The 21531-nt window shown below is 41.7% G+C and overlaps 2 protein-coding genes across 4 annotated transcripts in view; one reads left to right on the top strand and one right to left on the bottom strand.

Moving 5' to 3' along the window:
* LOC110524137 (homer protein homolog 3) overlaps positions 1–18482 on the top strand; it is a 51027-nt gene extending 32545 nt beyond the window's left edge. For all 3 annotated transcript variants that reach the window (XM_021603495.3, XM_090235348.1, XM_090235349.1), the window contains 5 exons: positions 2002–2138; positions 3596–3752; positions 12189–12302; positions 14495–14575; positions 14943–18482. In XM_021603495.3, coding sequence (XP_021459170.3) covers positions 2002–2138; positions 3596–3752; positions 12189–12302; positions 14495–14575; positions 14943–15128 — 675 coding nt within the window. In that variant the 3' untranslated portion in view covers positions 15129–18482. The remainder of the gene's footprint in view (positions 1–2001; positions 2139–3595; positions 3753–12188; positions 12303–14494; positions 14576–14942) is intronic.
* A 1142-nt stretch (positions 18483–19624) lies between these two features.
* Positions 19625–21081, bottom strand: LOC110524136 (ubiquitin-ribosomal protein eL40 fusion protein). Its single transcript, XM_036977954.2, has 4 exons — positions 20970–21081; positions 20754–20840; positions 20217–20319; positions 19625–19791 (listed from the first exon to the last, which is right to left on the bottom strand). Exons 1-4 carry the CDS (start codon positions 21070–21072, stop codon positions 19698–19700), a joined length of 387 nt encoding a protein of 128 aa, XP_036833849.1. The 5' UTR covers positions 21073–21081; the 3' UTR covers positions 19625–19697.
* Positions 21082–21531: the final 450 nt, after the last annotated feature.

Below are 21531 nucleotides of genomic sequence, written 5' to 3'. Positions count from 1 at the left end.
ATGGAAACAGGATGTGCCTGAACTCAATTTCGAGTCTCATAAAGCAAAGGGTCTGATTACTGATGTAAATAAGACATTTCTGCTTTTTATTTTAAATACATTTGCAAAAATGTATTAAACCCGCTTTTCACTTTGTCATTATAGGGTATTGTGTGTAGATTGAGGGAAAACATTTATCTAATCCATTTTATAATAAGGCTATAACTTAACAAAATGTGCTAAAAGTCAATGGGTCTGAATACTTTCCGAATGCACTGTACAATACAGAGAATTGTCTTTCAGTATCCACTGGCATACAAATGAAAGGAAGCATTGTAACTGGGGCAATGTTCCTTCGAATTTAAATTATTTTAAAAGGAAAGAGCCATATGCTGCTTCATGCCCTACAAAGTAATGCGTTTAGCAGCTGTGTGGCTCCCCATGGTTGCTTGTTCAACTTTGAACCTGCGTTGCGGATACAGATGTAGGATCTTCATTTGATCACCCTGTTGCAGGAGAATTTCCTGCGAGGCTTCTGAAGTTTGTAATTTTCACTTTGAAATGTCAGACTTGATTTTCCCTTTATCAACCCCTACAAAAACGTCCAATAATTATAAGCCCCATAATAATTCACACTTCCTGTTTCTGTAGGGTTATTTAGCAAAGTGGCTCAAATTAAGATCCTACATCAGTATGGAGGTTGATAAATGACATAATTACTTTTGGCAACCTGTTGTTTTGAATGAGGTGTCTGAATCTATAGCGACAGCTTGTCATCTTCTTCCTGTCATTTTATTGTACTAACGAGGGCTAATGTTTCAACCATTTATCTTTGTCAGGTAACAAAAACGGTACAATACTAATACAGAATTTTTAAAAACAGTTTGAATGTCCCTCGAACAATAAATATCTACTCACATCACAAATGCTGAGCTGCCCTGTTTCTGTCTCATTGTACAGCCCCTGAATGTCAATGCTCCAACTGGCAGGGGAATAGCTATGACAAATAGAGATATGCAGTGTGAAATGAATAGTCATTCCGCTCCCTTTTCAGATCCAAACAAATTATTTGAATTGAATGGGAACACTGTAGGACATGCTCAGTCTTTATTTTAAGCGTTCATGTTTTCTTACAGGGATGCTTCGTACTTCCCCTGAGTTGGATGAACTCTTGGACACCATTTGTATGTCTCTGTGTCAAGTATGAAGGAAGTTGGAGGTAGTTTCGCGAGCCAATGCAAACTAGCAAATTAGCGCAATGACGAAGTCTATGGTCTGCTACCATGCTAATATATATACCCATAGACTTCCAGTCATTGCACTCATGTTAGTTAGCAATTGCGCTAGATAGCAACTTACTTCAAACTGCACACAGACATAAAAATGGTATTCACGAGTTCATCTGACTAGGGAAGTTGATAAAAGGCCTCATTGCCAAAATCCTGAAGTATCCCTTTAATTCCCATAACAAGCACACCAAATTCAGATACAGACAGAGATATCAGAGAGAGATCCCTATGTGTGGTCTGTTAGTTCAGAAAGACACATGAGATGGACACATCACTTATTCATCCACGATTTTAACCAAGAGCTCACATTTGTATTAAAAACATATTGAAGTGAGCCCTGGTTTGTCTAAACCAATCCTTAGGCCTGTTAGGGCGTTCTAGAGTTATGTCAGGTTTGGCCAACTCACCTCCTGGAGAGCCACTGGGATATGCAGGCTTTTGGAACACCTCATGTTGTAACACACCCAATTAAGCATATCAAAGTCTTACTGAGCAGCTAATTAGTGGAATCAGGTGTGTTAGAGTAGGGCTTGAGCAAAAACCTGCATACCCAGTAGCTCTGCAGGAGGCTGGTTGGCCACCCCTTCCCTTCATAATATAGAGTAGTTGTGGTCAGCTTCATTGAGCTTTGACAACGAGGAAGAGTTGAACATACAGTAGGATTGGAGGTGTCCGGGTAACTCATGTCCATGATATCCTTCCTGTCACTAATCATGTCCCTGTGGTCCCCCAGGACTTATCAGAGGACCGCCACTCGCCGCCGCTGCTGACTGTCAACGGACCCGAGGACAAGCTGTTCCGCAGCAAGAGCGCCGACATGGAGCAGCTGACGTCGGAGAAGGAGCGCATTAAGAAGATGCTGTCTGAAGGGTAATGTTATGGAACAGCCCCCCCCCCCTGCACACAGCAGTTTGCCAAACACACACCTCGTAGTTACACAATGAGATCCAAAAAAGTCTACTTCCATTGTGCCACCATGGTCATTGTTTACAGTGGCTAGGTCTCCCTTGGGAAAGAGGTATTCTGAGCTCAGTGTGACTTCCTGGTTAAATGAAGGTTAAATTTAAATACTTTAGACCATGTATAAAATGTAAAGCATAGAGTGCACACTATTTTTCTCCAAATGGTAATAATGTGCCACCCTGTCGGTGTGAAGTCACATTGGTGTCTTCAAATAACCTTTCAAATTAGCTGGCACCAGATTGTGACATTTTATTTTAATTGTGGTAGCATGGTGTGACATTTTCAATGTAAAATGTAAATGTAGCCTATTGTCTCCCACTATCTGGTGTTGTCGTGCAACTGTTGGGTTACCTAGTGAGTCACTGAGCAGCTATCACGTGTCGCCAGGCATAGTGTGTGTTCTCCGTCATCTGATTTCTGGGGCAGAGTTTGCGCTAACGTGCCAGATGATGATAGAGGTTCAGTGGCTTGTGGTGCGAAAGCATCAATGTGATCACAATGGCAGAGGTGAAGCCTTTTTAGAACATGGAATGTATGGTGCCTAAGTGAATGGAAAGGAACACGAACGCTGAGCTCACTTAATAGGATGATGTGACCCGGGAAACTGTCGCACACGATTTAACTCACCGCTACGTTAGGGAGGAAGGAGCGTGCGTGGCGAGAGGAAAGCAGATTAGTGCTTAAAGCAAACCATTAGATAATAACTCCTATATAGAGTGTATGGGATGCGTTTTAGCTGTGGAAATGTACTAGCAAAATCAAGCCATGGCCCTAGGCGGTATGGTTTCTCCTATTGTGGAGGTTGTTGTGAGTGGGAGGTTGAGCCCAATGACAGGTGGCCACTGACCTGTATGAGGCTGAGTCATGTGCAGTTAAAACATGGTCATTAATGAGGCTCTACAGCAGAGCCATTCAGACACCAGTCTGCCTTCCATCCCACCCAAGCACATAATATACAATTTTAAAATGTTCTCTGACAAACCCTCCTTGTTCTTTTCTTGCATGTAATGAGAGTTGTATGTTGTTGTTTTTTTAGTGCCTGTTGCTATGGTGAGTTGGTTGGTAGTTGGCAGACAGTTAGAAATGGCATGGGGGTGTTTTTTTGCCTGAGGCCTCAGTACTTTAGAAGATGCTGGTCTTAGAAGACTGTTTGGAATTTTCCCATCTCCCGCAAATTATTTGAAAGCTCTTGTCCATTCAATATAATGACTCTAATGGTCCCACATTCTGGCATGACAGGAATTCTAAAACCACTTAATAGCTGTACTGTATACCACTTGGGGAGCAGTACTTTGCACCTGACTATGACCTCTGATTTGTCTGATCATGGTGCACTTATCTTCTGATTTGGTTTTTCCCTCCAGGTCCATATGTGAGATTAACCTGGAGGCAGAGCTGTTCACCCTGCAGGATAGCAACGCTAAGCTAGTGGCGGCGCTTCACGAGGCTAACACTGGCGTGGAAGAGTGGAAGAAACAGCTGGCTGAGTATCAGGAGGAGACTGGCAGGCTCCGAGATCAGGTAAGAGTTACGGTGACAGACCACTGCTATTCCGGTTGTCTGCATCCCAGCTAACTGGTCTGGATCCATAATGGTAGATTATTAGATTTAAAGAGGGGGTAACCCTTACACTTTGCCACTTTGGTGGTCAAAGTGGGATCGTGCCCATGAGAAAGACCATTCTCAAAGCAACATCATATGAAGATCTACTGAAGATCAGTGGTCACATGGTAGTTAAACTGGGGTTATGTCAAAGGACCGTGCTGACATTTGGCTGCAGGTTCCACCGGTTTGATAACATTTTTTATGTATCACTGTTGATGTGCCTGGATGATCAGAGGGAGAAATGTGTTTAGCTTAATTTAAACTTAATTGGAAAAAGAGATGTGTCCTTGGTCAAGCTTATTGAGGTTCTTTCATGTGGCAGATTTAAAGTACCAGTGTAACATCTTCTGGAAGAAATGAGCTGTCAACAGTCCTATTTTAGCTTCAGGCACTGAGGGGAACAGCATCCATCTCAGTCCAAAAAAAAGCTAAGGTTATCCACTTCTGCAACAAAGTCAACCAGGTGGTTGGAAGTAGACCATGTCTCCAGGGCTTGGCGGGGCGGTGAAGCAGTTTGAGGACAGGACACCCTATTTCCCCCTGCCCTAGTTGTGGAGGAAATGACAAATCACCCAGAGGGAGAGCAGGCAAGACATTGGCTAGGATTTTCTACCAAGCCACCATTTAAAGTAAGCCCTTTCCTCTCCAGGCTCTCCAAGCGGTAGACACGATTTACTGAAGGGGTCGGTTTATTTTCGGGGGTATCTCTGACACTGCAGAGATGCTCTGGTCCCCAGCCTACTCTCTCATGTCTTGCCTTGCACTTCTGTAGACAGTAGCTGAGATGCGGTAGGAACAAAGCGAGGAAGTCCTTTTTAAATACAAACTATACCAAGAGACAGAAGAGTGCACACTGTTTTAAAATCCCATTTGTTGGTTCTCTCAAAATGCTAACATTGTTCATACAAGCTCTTTTCAGGTAATTTCACCATAATGTATTCGACTTGAGCTCCTATTCATTTTCCTGCAAGGCAATTTGATAACTGTTTTAGAGACGAAAGGAGAATTTCAGAAAGGACTATTTTCATGTACTTGTATGTTGGGGTTAGATTGGCTTCAGGTGTCATCAGTAATACTGTTGTCCATGTTGTCAGCGGTGGTGTGAAAGGGCTGTTGTGAGCAAGCAGTAACATCATTCCCCGGGGACTTGCTGTCACATGGATTTGACAGGATGGGGTTGGGTCCTATCGGAATGCTAGATACCCTTAGAGCAGCTTTCTCAAGCGCTGCTGGATGGCATGACATGGAATCTTAAAGGGCCACTTTGAAATTCACTCTGAAGATGCGGAGGAGATATAAAGGGAGAAATGGTAATTGCGAAGGCTGAGCACAAACCCGTGCAAACTTCAGTTTTCAATAAACAAGTCTGTTTTGGTATACAATTCTAACCATGTTCCTGTCTGGTGTTAAAGTGAAGATAATTGGCGTCAAGTAAAAGTTTTGATTTCAAGGGGTTAATAGTTTCTCTCTTTTAATCACTGTTACTCCCCACATGAGCATATGTGGAATTCAAACCTTTGAGTCACAATTGATTTGTAAAAGTAGGTCAAATAAATCCGTCCGGCAATTAATAAAAGGAAAGTAAAGGGGGATACCTAGTCAGTTGTACAACTGAAATTCTTCTGCATTTAACCCAACCCCTCTGAATCAGAGAGGTGCGGGGGGATGTCATATTCGTCATCCACGTCTTCTGCACCCGGGGAACAGTGGGTTAACTGCCTTGCTCAGGGGCAGAACGACAGCTTTTTACCTTGTCAGCCACTGGAATTGTGATACAGTGAAATAATCTGTCTGTAAACAATTGTTAGAAAAATTACTTGTGTCATGCACAAAGACGATGTCCTAACTGACTTGCCAAAACTATAGTTTGTTAACAAGAAATTTGTGGAGCGGTTGAAAAACAAGTTTTAATGACTCCAATCTAAGTGTATGTAAACTTCCGACTTCAACTGTATATAGAGATGTTATTTTACAATCTTTTTTTTATATTTTTTCTTTCTATAGTTGCCTAAAACTCTCACGTTTTAAGAAACAGGGAAGGACAAGACGTACGCTTCTATAACTCTAATCCCCTTGAAAGGAGCACAACCAAAACAAAACTCATCTCCAATATGGAAAAACGTGCAGTCATAATAAATTGACTGCCCACCCTTGAAAGACAATCAGCAACCAAGTTGTCCTTACCATGGACATGTCTGATTTCAAGGGGAAATTCCTGTAATATCCGTTGTAACTTTTCGCTCGTGATTTTCCTCAGTGGATTGACCTCAAGGAAACAAATGGCAGTGCAGGTCAAGAGAAACTGATTTTCACTATTTGCTTTGGGCAGAGTATACGATGCGATTATCTGAAAAAACATAAAAAACAACTATTTCAACCAGCACAGGCGTAACAAAATTACAAACTGCAATAAAATAAATTGTTTACCTTTGACAATCTTCCTCTGTTTGCAATCCCAATGCTCATTGTTACACAATGAATGGTCTTTTGTTTGATAAAATCCATTTTTATAGCCTAACACGAAACATTTTGTGAACCGCTTGTGTCGTGAATTCCATCTCATTCAATTTTCGACGACAGATTCGATGTAAATACACACACTAAACGGGAATTTTCCAGTCATGTTTGGTTTCATTGCAATCAACTGCTTTGTTTGTAACACAACCAAACCTGATGGGTCATTTCGCAGGACGTATTGACTGAAAGAAACCGATTTGAAGACAACAAGTAATAACATCATTGTGCACCAATGATATGATCGCTGTTTCGTTGATTGACTGTATTTTAACCCAATGACCACTGATCGTCTTGAAATCTAGCTGGGTAGATAGCCAATGAGCTGAGGTAAACGGCAATATGTAATGTTTATGTGTTGGAAGACCAACCCATGTAGTAAATGCCGGCGTAAAGAGGTTCATTCGCCATTGAAGATTCATACCGGAAGGAGCCACGCATGTTACGCACAGCGTTGTTTTGGTAAAGCGCATCTTCAGCTGTTTATATATCAATCAGTATGGCGACTAAGTCAGAGAAAGCTAAATCTAAGTCTAGATATACAGATGTACACACAATTTTTGAAGAAATTGATCGGGAAAGGGAGACAGAGATTGTTGGAGGACGATTAATTTAGCGATTCCCAAATCTCTGAATATTTTTTGAACGGAGAGGACATCGTTTTGGACTGGTAAGTTTTTCTTATGCCAATGCCGTTGTTTGAAATTAATAATATAAAATATTATTTGTGAAATGAAATAGCCTATTTGAGGCTGTTGATGGGAGGGCAGGCCCACAACAATGGCCAAAGTGAAATGGAGACAGTAGATACAGCTTGTCTGTTGTAATATAATAAAGACAGTAGATCTAGCTGGTCTGTCATAATATAAATGAGACAGTAGATCTAGCAGGTCTATAATAATATATTCAACCTTATGTTCCCTGTACTCTATATATATCTGTTTATTACACATGTTGATTCAGGGCTCATATGTGAAACTATTCTAACTGAACATTTTCTTTCACTGTGACACTGACTCCGAATGGGAGCCCCCAGTGCCAAGGTGTCCATCCCCCACTGAAGCTGGTTCATCCAGCTCCTGCCACAAGTGGTGTTCATCTGCCCAAATGTATTTCTGCAGGCATGGATGTGCCTCAGGGCCAAAAGGGCACAGCATGTGTTCTTTGCAAAATGAAGTCCCCCATCACCTGCACCACATGCTTGGTGACCCTCTGCTTTACAGCAGAAAGAGACTGCTATGGCACCTGGCATCAGCAGCACAATATTGTGTAGAGGACTGAGGGTCTTCCAAATATTGAAAGTGTTATTTTGTAAGTGTATATATTTTTTTTTCATGTTTTTTCTCCATTTTTTTTTGGGGGGGGGGGGGGGGGGGGTGTTAGAATACCATTTTGGTATTTTGTATATAGTTATTCCATTCAAAATGTATAACTTCACCAATTTGGCCACTTGGGTACATTTGGGCTACTTGTGTGGGACACCTGGGTGACTTCATGATAAATGTCATGTAGCACACTCATTTTGGAAGTTATCATTCTGGAACTTTGCACAAGTACTGTTGCCCTCTTATGTTTTTCACTGAAATTGTCCACATCATCCTATCTGAATGTTTGTTTTGTCTTGTTCATTTTAAAGATGATGATACAACAATATAAATGAAAAACGTATGGTTTTTTCATTGTATTATCTAAACCAGATCTATTGTGTTATATTCTCCTACATTCAATTCACATTTACACAAACTTCCTAGTGTTTTCTTTCACATGAAATCAAGAATATGCATATCCTTGGTTCTGAGCCTGAGCTACAGGCAGTTAGATTTGGGTATGTCTTTAGGCAGAAATTGAAAAAAGTAAGGGGGTTAAAGTCTTTCCAACATAATCCAGGTATAATCAGGAATTCCCCAGGGCAGCTGTCTAGGCCCCTTACTTTTTTCAATCTTTACTAATGAAATTACTTTGAGTTAAGCCAGTGTGTCTATGTATGCGGATGACTCAATGCTATACACGTCAGCTACTACAGCGACTGAAATGACTGCAACACTTAGTTACAGAATGGGTGGCACCTGGACTACTGTTCATGCCTGGGGTCAGGTGCCACAAAGAGGGACTTAGGAACATTGCAATTGTCTCGGAATAAGGCAGCACAGCTGGCCCTTGGATGTACACAGAGAGCCAACATTAATAATATGCATGTCAATCTCTCCTGGCTCGAAGTGGAGGAGAGATTGACTTTATCACTACTTGTATTTGTGAGAGGTATTGACATGTTGAAAGCACTGAGCTGTCTGTTTAAACAACTAGCACACAGCTCTGACACCCATGCATACACCACAAGACATGCCACCAGAGGTCTCTTCACAGTCCCCAAGTCCAGAACAGACTATGGGAGGTACACAGTACTACGTAGAGCCATGACTACATGGAACTCTACTATGTAGAGCCATGACCACATAAGGTAACTGATGTACACAGTAGAATCAGATTTTAAAAAACAGATTTAAATACACCTTATGGAACATCAGGGACTGTGCAGCAACACAAACATAGGCACAGACACATGCATACACACACATGACAACATACGCACTATACACACACGTACATATGGATTTTGTGTTGAAGATATGTGGTAGTGGAGTAGGGCCCCAAGGGCACGCACTTAGTGTGTTGTGAAATCTGTTATGAATGTATTGTAACGTTTTTAAAATTGTATAACTGTCTTGTTTTTGCCGGTCCCCAGGAAGAATGAGATCCATAATAAATACAATACAATCCATCAGAACCCTGCTGAAAGGTTAGTCAAAAGCAGGAATAGTCTGCAAAGGTCTGCTGAAAGGTTAGTCAAAAGCAGGAATAGTCTGCAAAGGTGCAACCGGCACAGCTTGGTTCGTTGTACCTGTCCGCTGGCTAACGAGACTGGATTTACAGCAGGCCAGAAGTAGTTACGCAAGATACGGTCTTACGTCTTGTTGACCCCAAGATGGCCTGCCATACTACCATCGTGAGCCAACCTCAGTATCTCTTGTCCAAGTGCAACTGGAACGACAATTTGAGATGCACTGGGCCAATCGTCCTGCCCAGAAGTGGCGCGAGAATGCCATGTCCTCATTAGAACACGATCTCTGTCAAAGTAACCCACACGAACTTCATCACACTCCTCCTCTGGATGTATCTCAGCAAAAAGAGGGGAGAGTGAAACATCTTTACTCTGTCTGTTCAGCAATCAGCTGCTTCCTAGACATCAACCCTTTCGTGAAGGCAATTCTTAAACTGCTCTAAGTATGGGTTTTTAAATCCTCACATCCTTGACCTCTTGAGAACCACACCACCGATCAAAAAGACATGCTTGTTCCCTTGCGAACTCAACATGCCTTTGTTATTCTGTCTTTCGTAATTTACAGAACTGTTGTCTGTATGCCTCTGGGACCAACTCGGGGCGGCAGGGTAGCCTAGTGGTTAGAGTGTTGGACTAGTAACCGGAAGGTTGCGAGTTCAAACCCCCGAGCTGACAAGGTACAAATCTGTCGTTCTGCCCCTGAACAGGCAGTTAACCCACTGTTCCCAGGCCGTCATTGAAAATAAGAATTTGTTCTTAACTGACTTGCCTGGTTAAATAAAGGTAAAATAAAAAAATAAATAAAAATAAACCCGAAGGACAGCAGCTTTAACAGTGTAATAATCTGAACTCTGATCAAGAGATAAAGCAGTGTACTCTTTCTAGGCTTTTCCCACAAGAACACTTTGTAGGAGAAGTGACCAAATATCTATGTACATAGGGCAGCAGCCTCTAAGTTGCAGGGTTGAGTAGCCGGGTGGTAGCCACCTAGTGATGGCTATTTAACTGTCTGATGGCTTTGAGATTGATGTTTTTAAGTCTCTTGGTCCCAGCTTTGCTGCACCTGTACTGACCTCGCCTTCTGGATGATAGTGGGGTGAACAGGCCGTGGCTCGCGTGGTTGATGTCCTTGATGATATTTTTGCCCTTCCTGTGACATCTGGTGCTGTATGTGTTGGGGAGGGCAGGCAGTGTGCACCCGGTGATGTGTTGGGCCACCACCCTCTGGAGAGCCCTGCGGTTGTGGGCGGTGCAGTTGCCATACCAGGCGGTGATAAAGCCCGACAGGATGCTCTCAATTGTGCATCTGTAAAAGTTTGTGAGGGTCTTAGGGGCCAAGACTAATTTCTTCAGCCTCCTGAGGTTGCCTTTGTCACCGCACAAAGGGTGTGTGGGTGGACCATTTCAGATTGTCAGTGATGTGTACAAGCAGGCTGTTCCGTCCAAGACCAAACTCTGTTGAGGGTGCTGGATGGCCTGACTGGATGGAGTGTTTCCAGATCTACATATCTCAGTTGAATGGCATGTTCATGTTTTTGTTATCTGGCTGCATGTTCATGTTCTTGTTATCTGGCTGTATGTTCATGTTCTTGTTATCTTGCTGCATGTTCAGGTTCTTGTTGTTTGGCTGCATGTTGTTGTTATCTGGCTGCATGTTCAGGTTCTTGTTATCTGGCTGCATGTTCAGGTTCTTGTTATTTGGCTGTATGTTCATGTTCTTGTTATCTGGCTGCATGTTCATGTTCTTGTTATCTGGCTGTATGTTCATGTTCTTGTTATCTGGCTGCATGTTCAGGTTCTTGTTATCTTGCTGCATGTTCAGGTTCTTGTTATCTGGCTGCATGTTCAGGTTATTGTTATCTGGCTGCATGTTCAGGTTCTTGTTGTTTGGCTGCACACCCATCTTGTCTTTCCTTGTGCACAAACTCTAATTTCTGTTCTCATTTTGCCTTTAGTTCTACCTCTCGCAGTTGCATGTCTATGGGGTGTACTCTACCACCCGTAGGACCCTTTTCATCATCCTCCCTTTCCGGAAGAATTTCCTCATCCCACCAAATCAATATACTATAGACTAACCCTTTGACTACCACTTTCGAATCGGCATGTGCAACTTTGATGTCATAATGCTTTGCAATGACGAGCAGATTCGCCTTTTTACATTTATCTAGCATCTCCCATGTAGGGTTTTCCACAAATGCTTAAAGTTCATGTTTATTTAATTTAATAAGCCTGTGTGTTTATGCAACTTTCAAAATGATTACAACAGTCTCAGGGTGGATGTCAGTGACAGAAACTATGACAGAAGTGTATTTTGAACATTCAAATATCTGGGCACAGCAGAGCTTCTGAGTAGGTGATTAGAGCGACTACCATACACATGGGAAACAAGATCCCAGACAAGCCCCCATTTTGTTACGTTCCCCAGCAAGAAAAACAATTGTCGCTCAAACAGATAGGGGAACTAACAAAGAGTCACTGACAACCAAAACAAAACAGGTGGGGGTTTTAGGAGGGGTTCTGAAAGACACTCATGGGTGTGTTTACTGAACGTTGACGAGCAACAACAACCTAAAGACACCCACCATGAGCTTTCACTAAATTTGCCCAAGAACAGGCAAACAAAATTAAAGACAGGACGCAAAACAAAAAGTGGAGCAAAACAAAAACCGGTAAGATCAGATAAAGGATTGTTCTTTTAGAAATCAAATGAGGAGAGCCAACTAAAGGTGTTAACCCTCTACATCTCTCAAGACAACTGGAGCACTGGGCAAGCCACTCTTAAATATTACCTAGGCCAGCCCAGGTGAAACACCTTCCCACAAACGAGATGACAAACCAGCACAGATGTAGCACATACTGACTAACGAAGGGAAGCGAATCTGTGCACTCCACGTGCCAAAGTCCAAATATAAATGGAAAAAACAAATCCTGTAATAGCATGTACACTAGGATTTAAAAAGTCCTTTCTTGTTATTCTCTCCGGTGTTGTGTGTTGGCAGGTGGCAGAGCTGGAGGCTCAGAGCGGGCGGCCTGGTCCCAGTGAATCGGAGACGAGGGATGAGCTGACCCAGACGTTAGAGGAGTTGGAAGCCTTGCTCAAAGCTAAAGATGAGGTGAGACCCGGGGCTCAGACACACTTTCCAGGCAGCCAGGTACTGCTAGCCTCAAAGATGCCGGTCTTCTAGGCTGTCTAGATGGCACCGTTGAAAGAAACGAGTGAGGTACAAGCTGAGGTTTTCACTTGAGAATTTCAAGAAACCGATTTTTCGAGCACTTCCCATGTGGAGATTTCCTTGGTAGATGTGCTTTGCATACTCTGAATTCCACCTCTTGTTCAAAGGAAATTGCTTTACGTACAGTACCAGTCAAATGTTTGGATACACCTGCTCATTCAAGGGTTTTTCTTTATTTTTACTATTTTCTACATTGTAGAATAATAGTGAAGACATCAAAACTATGAAATAACACATGGAATCATGTAGTAACCAAACATTTTAAACATATCAAAACATCTTATATTTGAGGTTCTTCAAAGTAGCCACCCTTTGCCTTGATGACAGCTTTGCACAGTCTTGGCATTCTCTCAACCAGCTTCATGAGGTCACCTGGAATGCATTTCAATTAACAGGTGTGCCTTGTTAAAAGTGAATTTGTGGAATTTCATCCCTTAATGCATTTGAGGCAATCAGTTGGGTTGTGACAGGGTAGGGGTGGTATACAAAAGATAGCCCTATTTGGTAAAAGACCAAGTCCATATTATGGCAAGAACAGCTCAAATAAGCAAAGAGAAATGACAGTCCATCATTACTTTAAGACATGAAGGTCAGTCAATCCGGAAAATGTCAAGAACTTTGAAAGTTTCTTCAAGTGCAGTCACAAAAACCATCAAGCGCTATGATGAAACTGGCTCTCATGAGGCCCGCCACAGGAATGGAAGACCCAGAGTTACCTCTGCTGCAGAGGATATGTTAGAGTTAACTGCACCTCAGATTGCAGCCCAACTAAATGATTCACAAAGTTCAAGTAACAGACACATCTCAACATCAACTGTTCAGAGTTTGCGTGAATTAGGCCTTCATGGTCGAATTGCTGCAAAGAAACCACTACTTAAGGACACCAATGAGATGAAGATACTTGCTTGGGCCAAGAACCACGAGCAATGGACATTAGACCGGTGGAAATCTGTCCTTTGGTCTGAAGTACAAATTTGAGATTTTTGGTTCCAACCTCCTTGTCCTTGTGAGACGCAGAGTAGATGAACAGATGATATCCCTATGTGTGGTTCCCACCGTGAAGCATGGAGGAGGTGTGATGGTGCTTTGCTGGTGACACTGTCTTATTTTATTTAGAATTCAAAACACACTTAACCAGCATGGCTTCCACAGCATTCTGCTGCGATACGCCATCCCATCTGGTTTGGGCTTAGTGGGACTATCATTTGTTTTTCAACAGGATGAATGACCCAACACACCTCCAGGCTGTGTAACAGCTATTTGATAGAGAAGGAGAGTGATGGATTGCTGCATCAGATGACCTGGCCTCCACAATCACCCGACCACAACCCAAATTAGATGGTTTGGGATGAGTTGGACCGCAGAGTGAAGTAAAAGCAACCAACAAGTGTTCAGCATATGTGGGAACTCCTTCAAGAGTGCTGGTTGAGAGAATGCCAAGAGTGTGCAAAGCTGTCATCAAGGCAAAGGGTGGCTACTTTGAATAATTTAAAATATAAGTTTTTGAATACTACATGATTCCATATGTGTTATTTCATAGTGTTGATGTCTTCACTATAGAAAATAGTAAACATTAAGAAACCCTTGTGTGAGTAGGTGTGTCCAAACTTTTGACTGTTATGTAGGAAACATCAACATGAAGTGTCTTAATAGGGCATTAGGCCACTTTATTAATGGTCCTTGGTATAGATTATACAAGTGTCTGGAACTATTGGAGGGATGTGACACCATTCTTTTACAAGAAATTCCATAATTTGGTATTTTGTTGATGGTGATGTAAAACTCTGTCTCGGGCGCCGCTCCAAACTCTCCCTTAAGTGTTCAATTGGGTTGAGATCTGGTAACTGAGACTGCCATGTCATATGGTTTACATTGTTTTCATGCTCATAAAACCATTCGATGACCATTCGTGCCCTGTGGATGGGGGCATTGTGGTCCTGTGGTAGCCAAAATAATGGTGAACTGGGCCTACCCAGCATATTTATACATGATGGGATGTTTAGTGCTTAGGAATTGCTCAGGAACCACACATGTGGAAGCACCTGCTTTCAATATACTTTGTCTTTTTTTAGGAAATCCACAATCTACAGAGCAAGAATTCAGATATTCCTGATTTAGAGAAAGAGAGGGAAGAGGCGGTTCAGAGACTTCAGGTGAGTTTTAGGAATTGGGGCAGAACATGCATTTTTGGCTTTTCAAAACTATACTGAAGACTAGTGATTCTCAGCCAGGGGGTTGGGCACCGCTTGGGGGTCTCTGAGAGTTTTCAAAGGGTCTGAAAAATTGCAGGGGGGAAATCTAAAGATATGACAGTGGGAGAATCTCAATTACATACTCCTCGCATCCTCTCTACTGGCCGCCTCCTCAAAATCCATTGCAGATGGTCAGAGTGGAGGGACCTCTGGCATTCTCATCCAATGAGTTTTGATAAGGAGACGAGTAGAGAGTATGCGAGGAGTATGCAATTGAGATCTTTAACATGAATATATCCGGTCCTCTGTCACCTTGTGGACCTTCTAGGATCTGGAGACACGGAATGCAGAACTTGAGCAACGGGTGGAGAAAGCCGAGCAGACTCTGGCTTCCTCTCTGGAGGAGCGGGATAGGGCGGAGAGTGAGGTTCAGCGGGTCATCGACGTCCTGGATGTCAAGATCTACGACCTGAATGACCTACGACAGAGCTTGGCCAAGCTCATCGACAAATAGAGCAATGCGATGACAGGATGGTAGAGGGCGGTGGACAAGGACGGAAAGGAAGCTAGCTCTTTTGGAACAATGTTTGCTTAAGCACATTATTACAGAGGTTAAGAGTAGAACCGTGGATCCACCCGTTGCAGCGGTACATTGCTCCTACCCACCACCTTGAAAATAACAATCTAATATTTTTTCTTCGTCGCTGTGAGAATTGTTGAGTCGACGTTTACACCATTTATCTCAATGTTTTGTTGGGTTATGATTCAGTCAACCTGCTATTATATTAGTTATCTTGAACTTTTAAAAGTAGTTGAATTGAATCTGGGCTTGTACTTAAAAATGTAGTTGCCAAATTATTGTTTCCGTTTGTCAGTATTAACAATTAATAATAGATTTACTTCTGTTGTTTTATGTATTGTATTACATTAACAGATAACATAATTATTTGATCATCCTACAGAAATGTTGCTGCGGAGTGTTTATCACCAAGGGTACTCAATGACAAAACTTAATGAGCTCCGTGAAGAACCTTGCCAAGTACAGTAATGTGAGTTATGCGCATTACCCAATGTGCAACCTTTTACAAATAGATTTAAAAGCACAAGTAGTGTCATTAGTAAAGATGTACTGTACTTGATTCAATGCAAAAGCTAACCTGGTATCTCTACTTTCACTGATGCACACCATCGAGATTTTCTTCTGACCTAGGCATTGAGGCATTTTTTCATGGTATTATTTAGGTACAAATAAGGTTAAATCAGTGTTGAATTAGCAATACAGTTTTTTGACAAGCACTCTGTAGGTAATGTAATCTCACCTTGTTCATGTAGACAAACTGCAATTCTGTTGAACAATGACCACATTTACATACATTTCGGTTTGTAGCTCATATCCTGCTTAAGGTCTTATTCGGGATAAGCTGTTTACATGCACCTTTGATATCCCGCTCACAAGTATCCATGTGACTAAATAGTATATTCCTAATTTAAGTTCATATGGGTTAAATGGAAAAGTAACTGAAATGTGGACACTGACTGTCGGCCTATAACCTCTCACATGTAGAGTAATATAACATTAACTACTGCAGAATAATGCATTTCTTACTGTAAAATGGTACAACAAATGTTAATTTGTCTCGGGAACAGGAGTGGAGAAATATTTTTTTCTTTCAGCATCTCTTGAGAAAATGTGAATACGTGTGTAACGTGTTATATTTGACACTGTTATGCAAGCAGACAGTAGTTCAACCACACAAAATATGCACCTGAGATGAACTGAAGTCTTATCAGAAGTGTTTTCCATGGTTTTCTCAGCTTTTCATTTAACCTTAACTAGTCAAATTGATGAAATTTGGACATTTTCCACAGGAACAATTCTTCTACTGATTTGGAGTTATTGTGTTTTCTCCCAGGTCCCAAAACGAAACAGACAACTTTACTGGTAATTAGATTACTAATGCATTCATCTGGTAAGCATTACTTGATTTTGTCTTCTAGGGCATCAAGTTATTACGAAAGAGAAGCTGCATGTACAGTGCATTCGGAAAGTATTCAGACCCCTTGACTTTTCCCACATTTTGTTATATTATTCTCAAATTGATCTAATTATTTTTATCCCCTCATCATTCTACACACAATACCTCATAATGACAATTTTTGGGGTGCAAATTTATTACAAATAAAAAAACGGCTATCACATTTTAAAGTATTCAGACCCTGTACTCAGTACTTTGCTGAAGCGCCTTTTGTATTGACTACAGCATTGAGTCTTCTTGGGTATGACGCTACAAGCTTGGCACACCTGTATTTGGGAAGTTTCTCCCATTCTGCTCTGCAGATCCTCTCAAGCTCTATCAGGTTGGGAGTCCTTTAGGAGTATTTGGCAAATTTCAAGTGGGCTGTCATGTACCTTTTTACTGAGCAGTGGCTTCCGTCTGGCCACTATATCATAAAAGTCTGATTGGTGGAGTGCTGCAGAAATAGTTGTCCTTCTGTAAGGCTCTCCCATCTCCGGGGGGGGGGGATAATTTAATCAATTTTAGAATAAGGCCGTAACGTAACAATGTGGAAAAGGGGAAGGTGACTGAATACTTTCCGAATGCACTGTATCGAACTATAGTTGACAAACAAACGGTCTTCCAAATGTTGGAAATTATAAGCAGAAACATATCTAAATTAGGGGTGAAAGTAGCCTAAGTCAGTAAGCTATACAGTCCAGTAGCCTACGGAGGATCAGAAAAACAAATTATTATAGTGGATGGAACTGCGCATGTAGCCAACTTTTTGAAGTGATTTGTTTGAGAATCAGAGGAAAACATCACAGCACCCATGATATGCAAAACTGAGCCCGCACAGACCTCGAAAAACAGTAGGCCTAAACGGGATAAGATGTTTACATACCACGGTATCCCGTCTATGATCAGAATATCCCAGGCTCCCAGCATCTCCGTGCTAGAGGTGTCACTACAGACCCTGGTTCGATTCTAGGCGGTATCACAACTGGCCGTGATTGGGAGTCCCATAGGGCAGCGCACAATTGGCCCAGCGTCGTCCGGCCATCATTGTAAATAAGAATTTGTTCTTAACTGACTTGCCTAGTTAAAGGTTTTTAAAAAACGTGTTTCTCAAAACCGGAATATACGATTTTTCGGGTTATTGTATGTGTTTTATATATGCGTCAACTCAAAAACAAAATACTTGAGTTTCCCAAAAAATTATGGGATATTGGTATGCATGTAAACGTGGTCTCTGCTGTCCCTACCTAAAAGTGTGACTGTCATCCAAGAATTTATCAGGAAGTGCAACCTGCTCTGTGTACTTCTTGATGCCTAGAAGTACACAGAGGAGGGGGGGCGGCATGGTCGTTTTCCTAGCCCATCTCCAACCTTCTGGAGAAGACTTGACAGAAAATGTGATCATCCCACTGGAGTGATGATACAAAATGCAGTACCAAAGATGCACTTTTCTTACCCACATAACTGGATGAAGCACAACTGACTGGAAAAATATATATTGGAATGCCTGTGGAATTATTCTGTAATTAAAATGTGTAGGGTCTGTAGTGTTCTCTTACTCTTAATACACTTGACAACCACTAATACTTCAAATACCTCAGCGACCTACTTTGAACTCCAAGTGTCTGAGCACTTTCAAATACAATGATTATCCTTGTAATCACATTGGACTGGTGGTTTATATTTGTTGCATTATTTAACAAGGATACATTTTTCCTGTATTAAAACAGGGCCTTAATCACACTTGCCTGATTTGACTTTACTTTCTGCATAGGAGGAACCCATGTTTATAATAAATGGAAGTTACAATGTGCAAGTATTTGTATACAATTCAACATTAAACTTAGCTAAAACATTTGTTTTGATGAATTGCAGTAGCCAGTTAACTACAGACCTCTGTTTAAAATGTTGACTGACACTGAGGCACATCAGTCATTGAGATGTATGAATTTTCCTTAGCTTTGAACACAAGCTCTGCTTTACAATGTCATACAATCCTGTGTACTGCAATTTCCTATTCACCTCTTTTACATGACTATCTAGTAAATTAGTTGTTGGTTGAGTACAAGTGCATCAAGCACAAACATGGTTGGCCCTGTCAGAAATCTTGCTTGCCAACTAATGCGCAGTTACTTTGATTCCCACCTTTCGTTCATAATCATGGGGGAATGCTTATCAGCTGTTGAACACACAATCTCGAACAATTTTATTCAAGTGTGCAGCAAATACTGAACAGAAAAACACAATATGTAAAGTGTATTGGTCCCAGAAATGCCACTAAAATGAGCAGTTGCCACAAATGTCTCAAGTTGGAGTGTGCTGACTGTAGTAATGTCCAGAACATTTAATTTATTTACCATAAGCCACTGATGTTTTAAAGAATTTGGTAGTACATCCAATCTGCCTCAACCGCAGACCACGTAACCACGCCAGCCCTGGACCTCCACACCCGGCTTCTTCACCTGCGGGATTGTTTGAGACCTACCACCCGGACTGCTGATGAAACAGGAGTATTTGTGTTTGAAATAAAGCCCTTGTGGAGAAAACTATTGATTGGCTGGGCCAGTCTCCCAAGTGTGTAGGCCTATGCCCAGTTATGTGAAAACCACAAACCCTAATGAATTTATTTTAACTGGTTTATTTTGTGTAGATTAAAAGCCAAAAATCGACATTTTAAACTGGAATTTAAAGCTAAATTGTAAAAAAAAAGCTATAACCATTTTTCGAATTCCCAAATTGCCTGATATTTCAAACACGTACGTGAATACAGACGGCAATTGTGCGTTTGTCAGCTTCATTTGGGGCTGGTTCAATGTCACACACAAGTATGTACACAAGTCACCTTGAATTGTCTGGATATTTTATTTGTTTTAATGTTTTTTTGAGCTGTCCATGCCCTCTTGAAAGCCTGACTATCAAACAAATTCAGACTGTCCTTTAGTTCTTTCTCGAAGACCCTTCAATTGTGGATTAACTTTAAATCAAGGCCAGGCAATGTCATTTAAAAAAAATGTTTATTTTACAGAACAGTTCTGCATATGTCCCACAGAAAACACCAAGCAAACAGTTTACTTCAGCTTCTTCTTGGGGCGCAGGTTGCTGGTGTGTCCACACTTCTTCTTGCGGCAGTTGACAGCACGAGGATGGAGGCGAGCGTAGCACCTGCAGCACAAAAAGGCTCAGAACTGTCCAGAGTGTGTAGTCCAGCGGTGTAAGCCACTGCCAGCTAGCGCTCCAATTGATTAATTTGAACTAAAACATTATACTGATTAGCTACCCAATCTTTTCAGACGTATGAAATCTGAATTTGTGTGGGATATGGTTGACGTAAAACAATGGAATTAACTGGTCCATTGTCCAGTCAACCATTCAAGGGGACACTCACATCAACGGGACTTAAGTTTTTGTACACGGCAACATTACTGCAGTTGCTGAATGTTGCATTTCCATCAACTCAATCTCAAATGTGCATTTAGGTTTCTTAACGTTAAATTTAAACTAAAAATAAAGGGTGAGTTTAAAGAAACGCGCCAACCTTAATTATTTTGTAAAAACAGTTGTTCTTGACCGCCATTAACTTGACTTACTTGCGGCAGATCATTTTGTCGCAGTTGTACTTCTGGGCCAGCTGTCTCAGAGATGGCTCAATGATGCCTCCACGCAGACGCAGCACAAGATGCAGGGTGGACTCTGGAGGGGAACAAACATAGTACTTTTGTACACTTTTAGCCAGTAGTTGTGAAACTAGCATGCACAAATCAAAAGTGGTCCCCAAAAATGTTGTACTACAGCACATCATTATGCGCCCTCTTGTTCTGCTGTGCATGCATCTTGCTAGCTGTCACTCAAATGGCAGGGGCTAAAGCGCATTGGCTGAAAATAATTGTTAGGGGGCTGTCCCCAGTGGGAGAAAATAGCACAAAGCTTCCAGAAAGAAACTGTGGCTATCTTAGGTAAAACAGTAATTCTGCATGTATGAACTACACTGACACATCCAGCCTGAAGCAGGTTTTAAATAAATTATAGCCCCAAAGTGTGTCTTTAAAAGCACCTGTACCTTTTCGCATAGGGCTAACTCATAACTTTGAGCAGCATTACATGCTCTCATTAAATCATTATCTTACCTTTCTGGATGTTGTAGTCTGACAAGGTACGACCATCTTCAAGCTGTTTTCCAGCAAAGATCAGACGCTGCTGGTCAGGAGGAATACCTGAGAATAAAAATATAATTGATATGACCCACTAATGAAATCACTCATGCACAGTGCTAGTATCAAAGTGTAAAATCCACCTCCCAGCCATTCAGTATGACAAATGAGCTACAATGAAACGTAAAATACCTTCCTTATCCTGGATCTTGGCCTTGACATTTTCAATAGTATCGCTGGGCTCAACCTCAAGGGTGATGGTTTTCCCCGTCAACGTCTTCACAAAGATCTGCATCTTGGCAGGCTGTTGGGAGAAAAATTGGTGCGAGTTGGTGGCAAGTTAACAAGCTTCTAAAAGAGAAATCCGTTAACTAGCAGTCTGCTACTCCCTGGCACCAAGAATGGAAATCCACAAACAATGCTATGGGAGTCCACAACTCAGTCATCAACGAGTATTAATGTTTTTGGAGGACAATAGTGAACACGCTAGCTATCCCATCGGCAATAAGAATGAGCAGCTGACTTAATAGTTAGCCATCAACTGCGGTCCAGCCAGTGCTAATAGTAAGGCCTCTGCCACATGCGGGAGCTCGTATTTCAATACTCATATTTACACATCTAACATGTGATAACCAAACGGCTACTGAGACACGTATATGGTAGCGAACGGACACTGTTGTATTTCTATAACGTTATAAATGCGTATTCTAGTCAATTTCACCAAAATTGGTATGAACTATAATGTGAACCCACC

This window comes from Oncorhynchus mykiss, chromosome 5, assembly GCF_057628025.1.
Source record: "Oncorhynchus mykiss isolate SJ-2025 chromosome 5, ASM5762802v1, whole genome shotgun sequence".
In the NCBI taxonomy this organism is placed as follows: Eukaryota; Metazoa; Chordata; class Actinopteri; order Salmoniformes; family Salmonidae; genus Oncorhynchus; species Oncorhynchus mykiss.
The sequence above is the reverse complement of the archived record's forward strand: the minus strand, read 5'-3'. Positions and strand labels throughout refer to the sequence as shown.

Excerpts from the sequence above, each read along its gene's own strand:
- LOC110524136 (XM_036977954.2), bottom strand. The coding sequence starts at position 21,072 with ATGCAGATCTTTGTGAAGACGTTGACGGGGAAAACCATCACCCTTGAG. Across the intron at positions 20,320-20,753 it reads AGACTACAACATCCAGAAAG|AGTCCACCCTGCATCTTGTG; the intron begins GTAAGATAATGA and ends GTTCCCCTCCAG. Across the intron at positions 19,792-20,216 it reads GACAAAATGATCTGCCGCAA|GTGCTACGCTCGCCTCCATC; the intron begins GTAAGTCAAGTT and ends TTTGTGCTGCAG.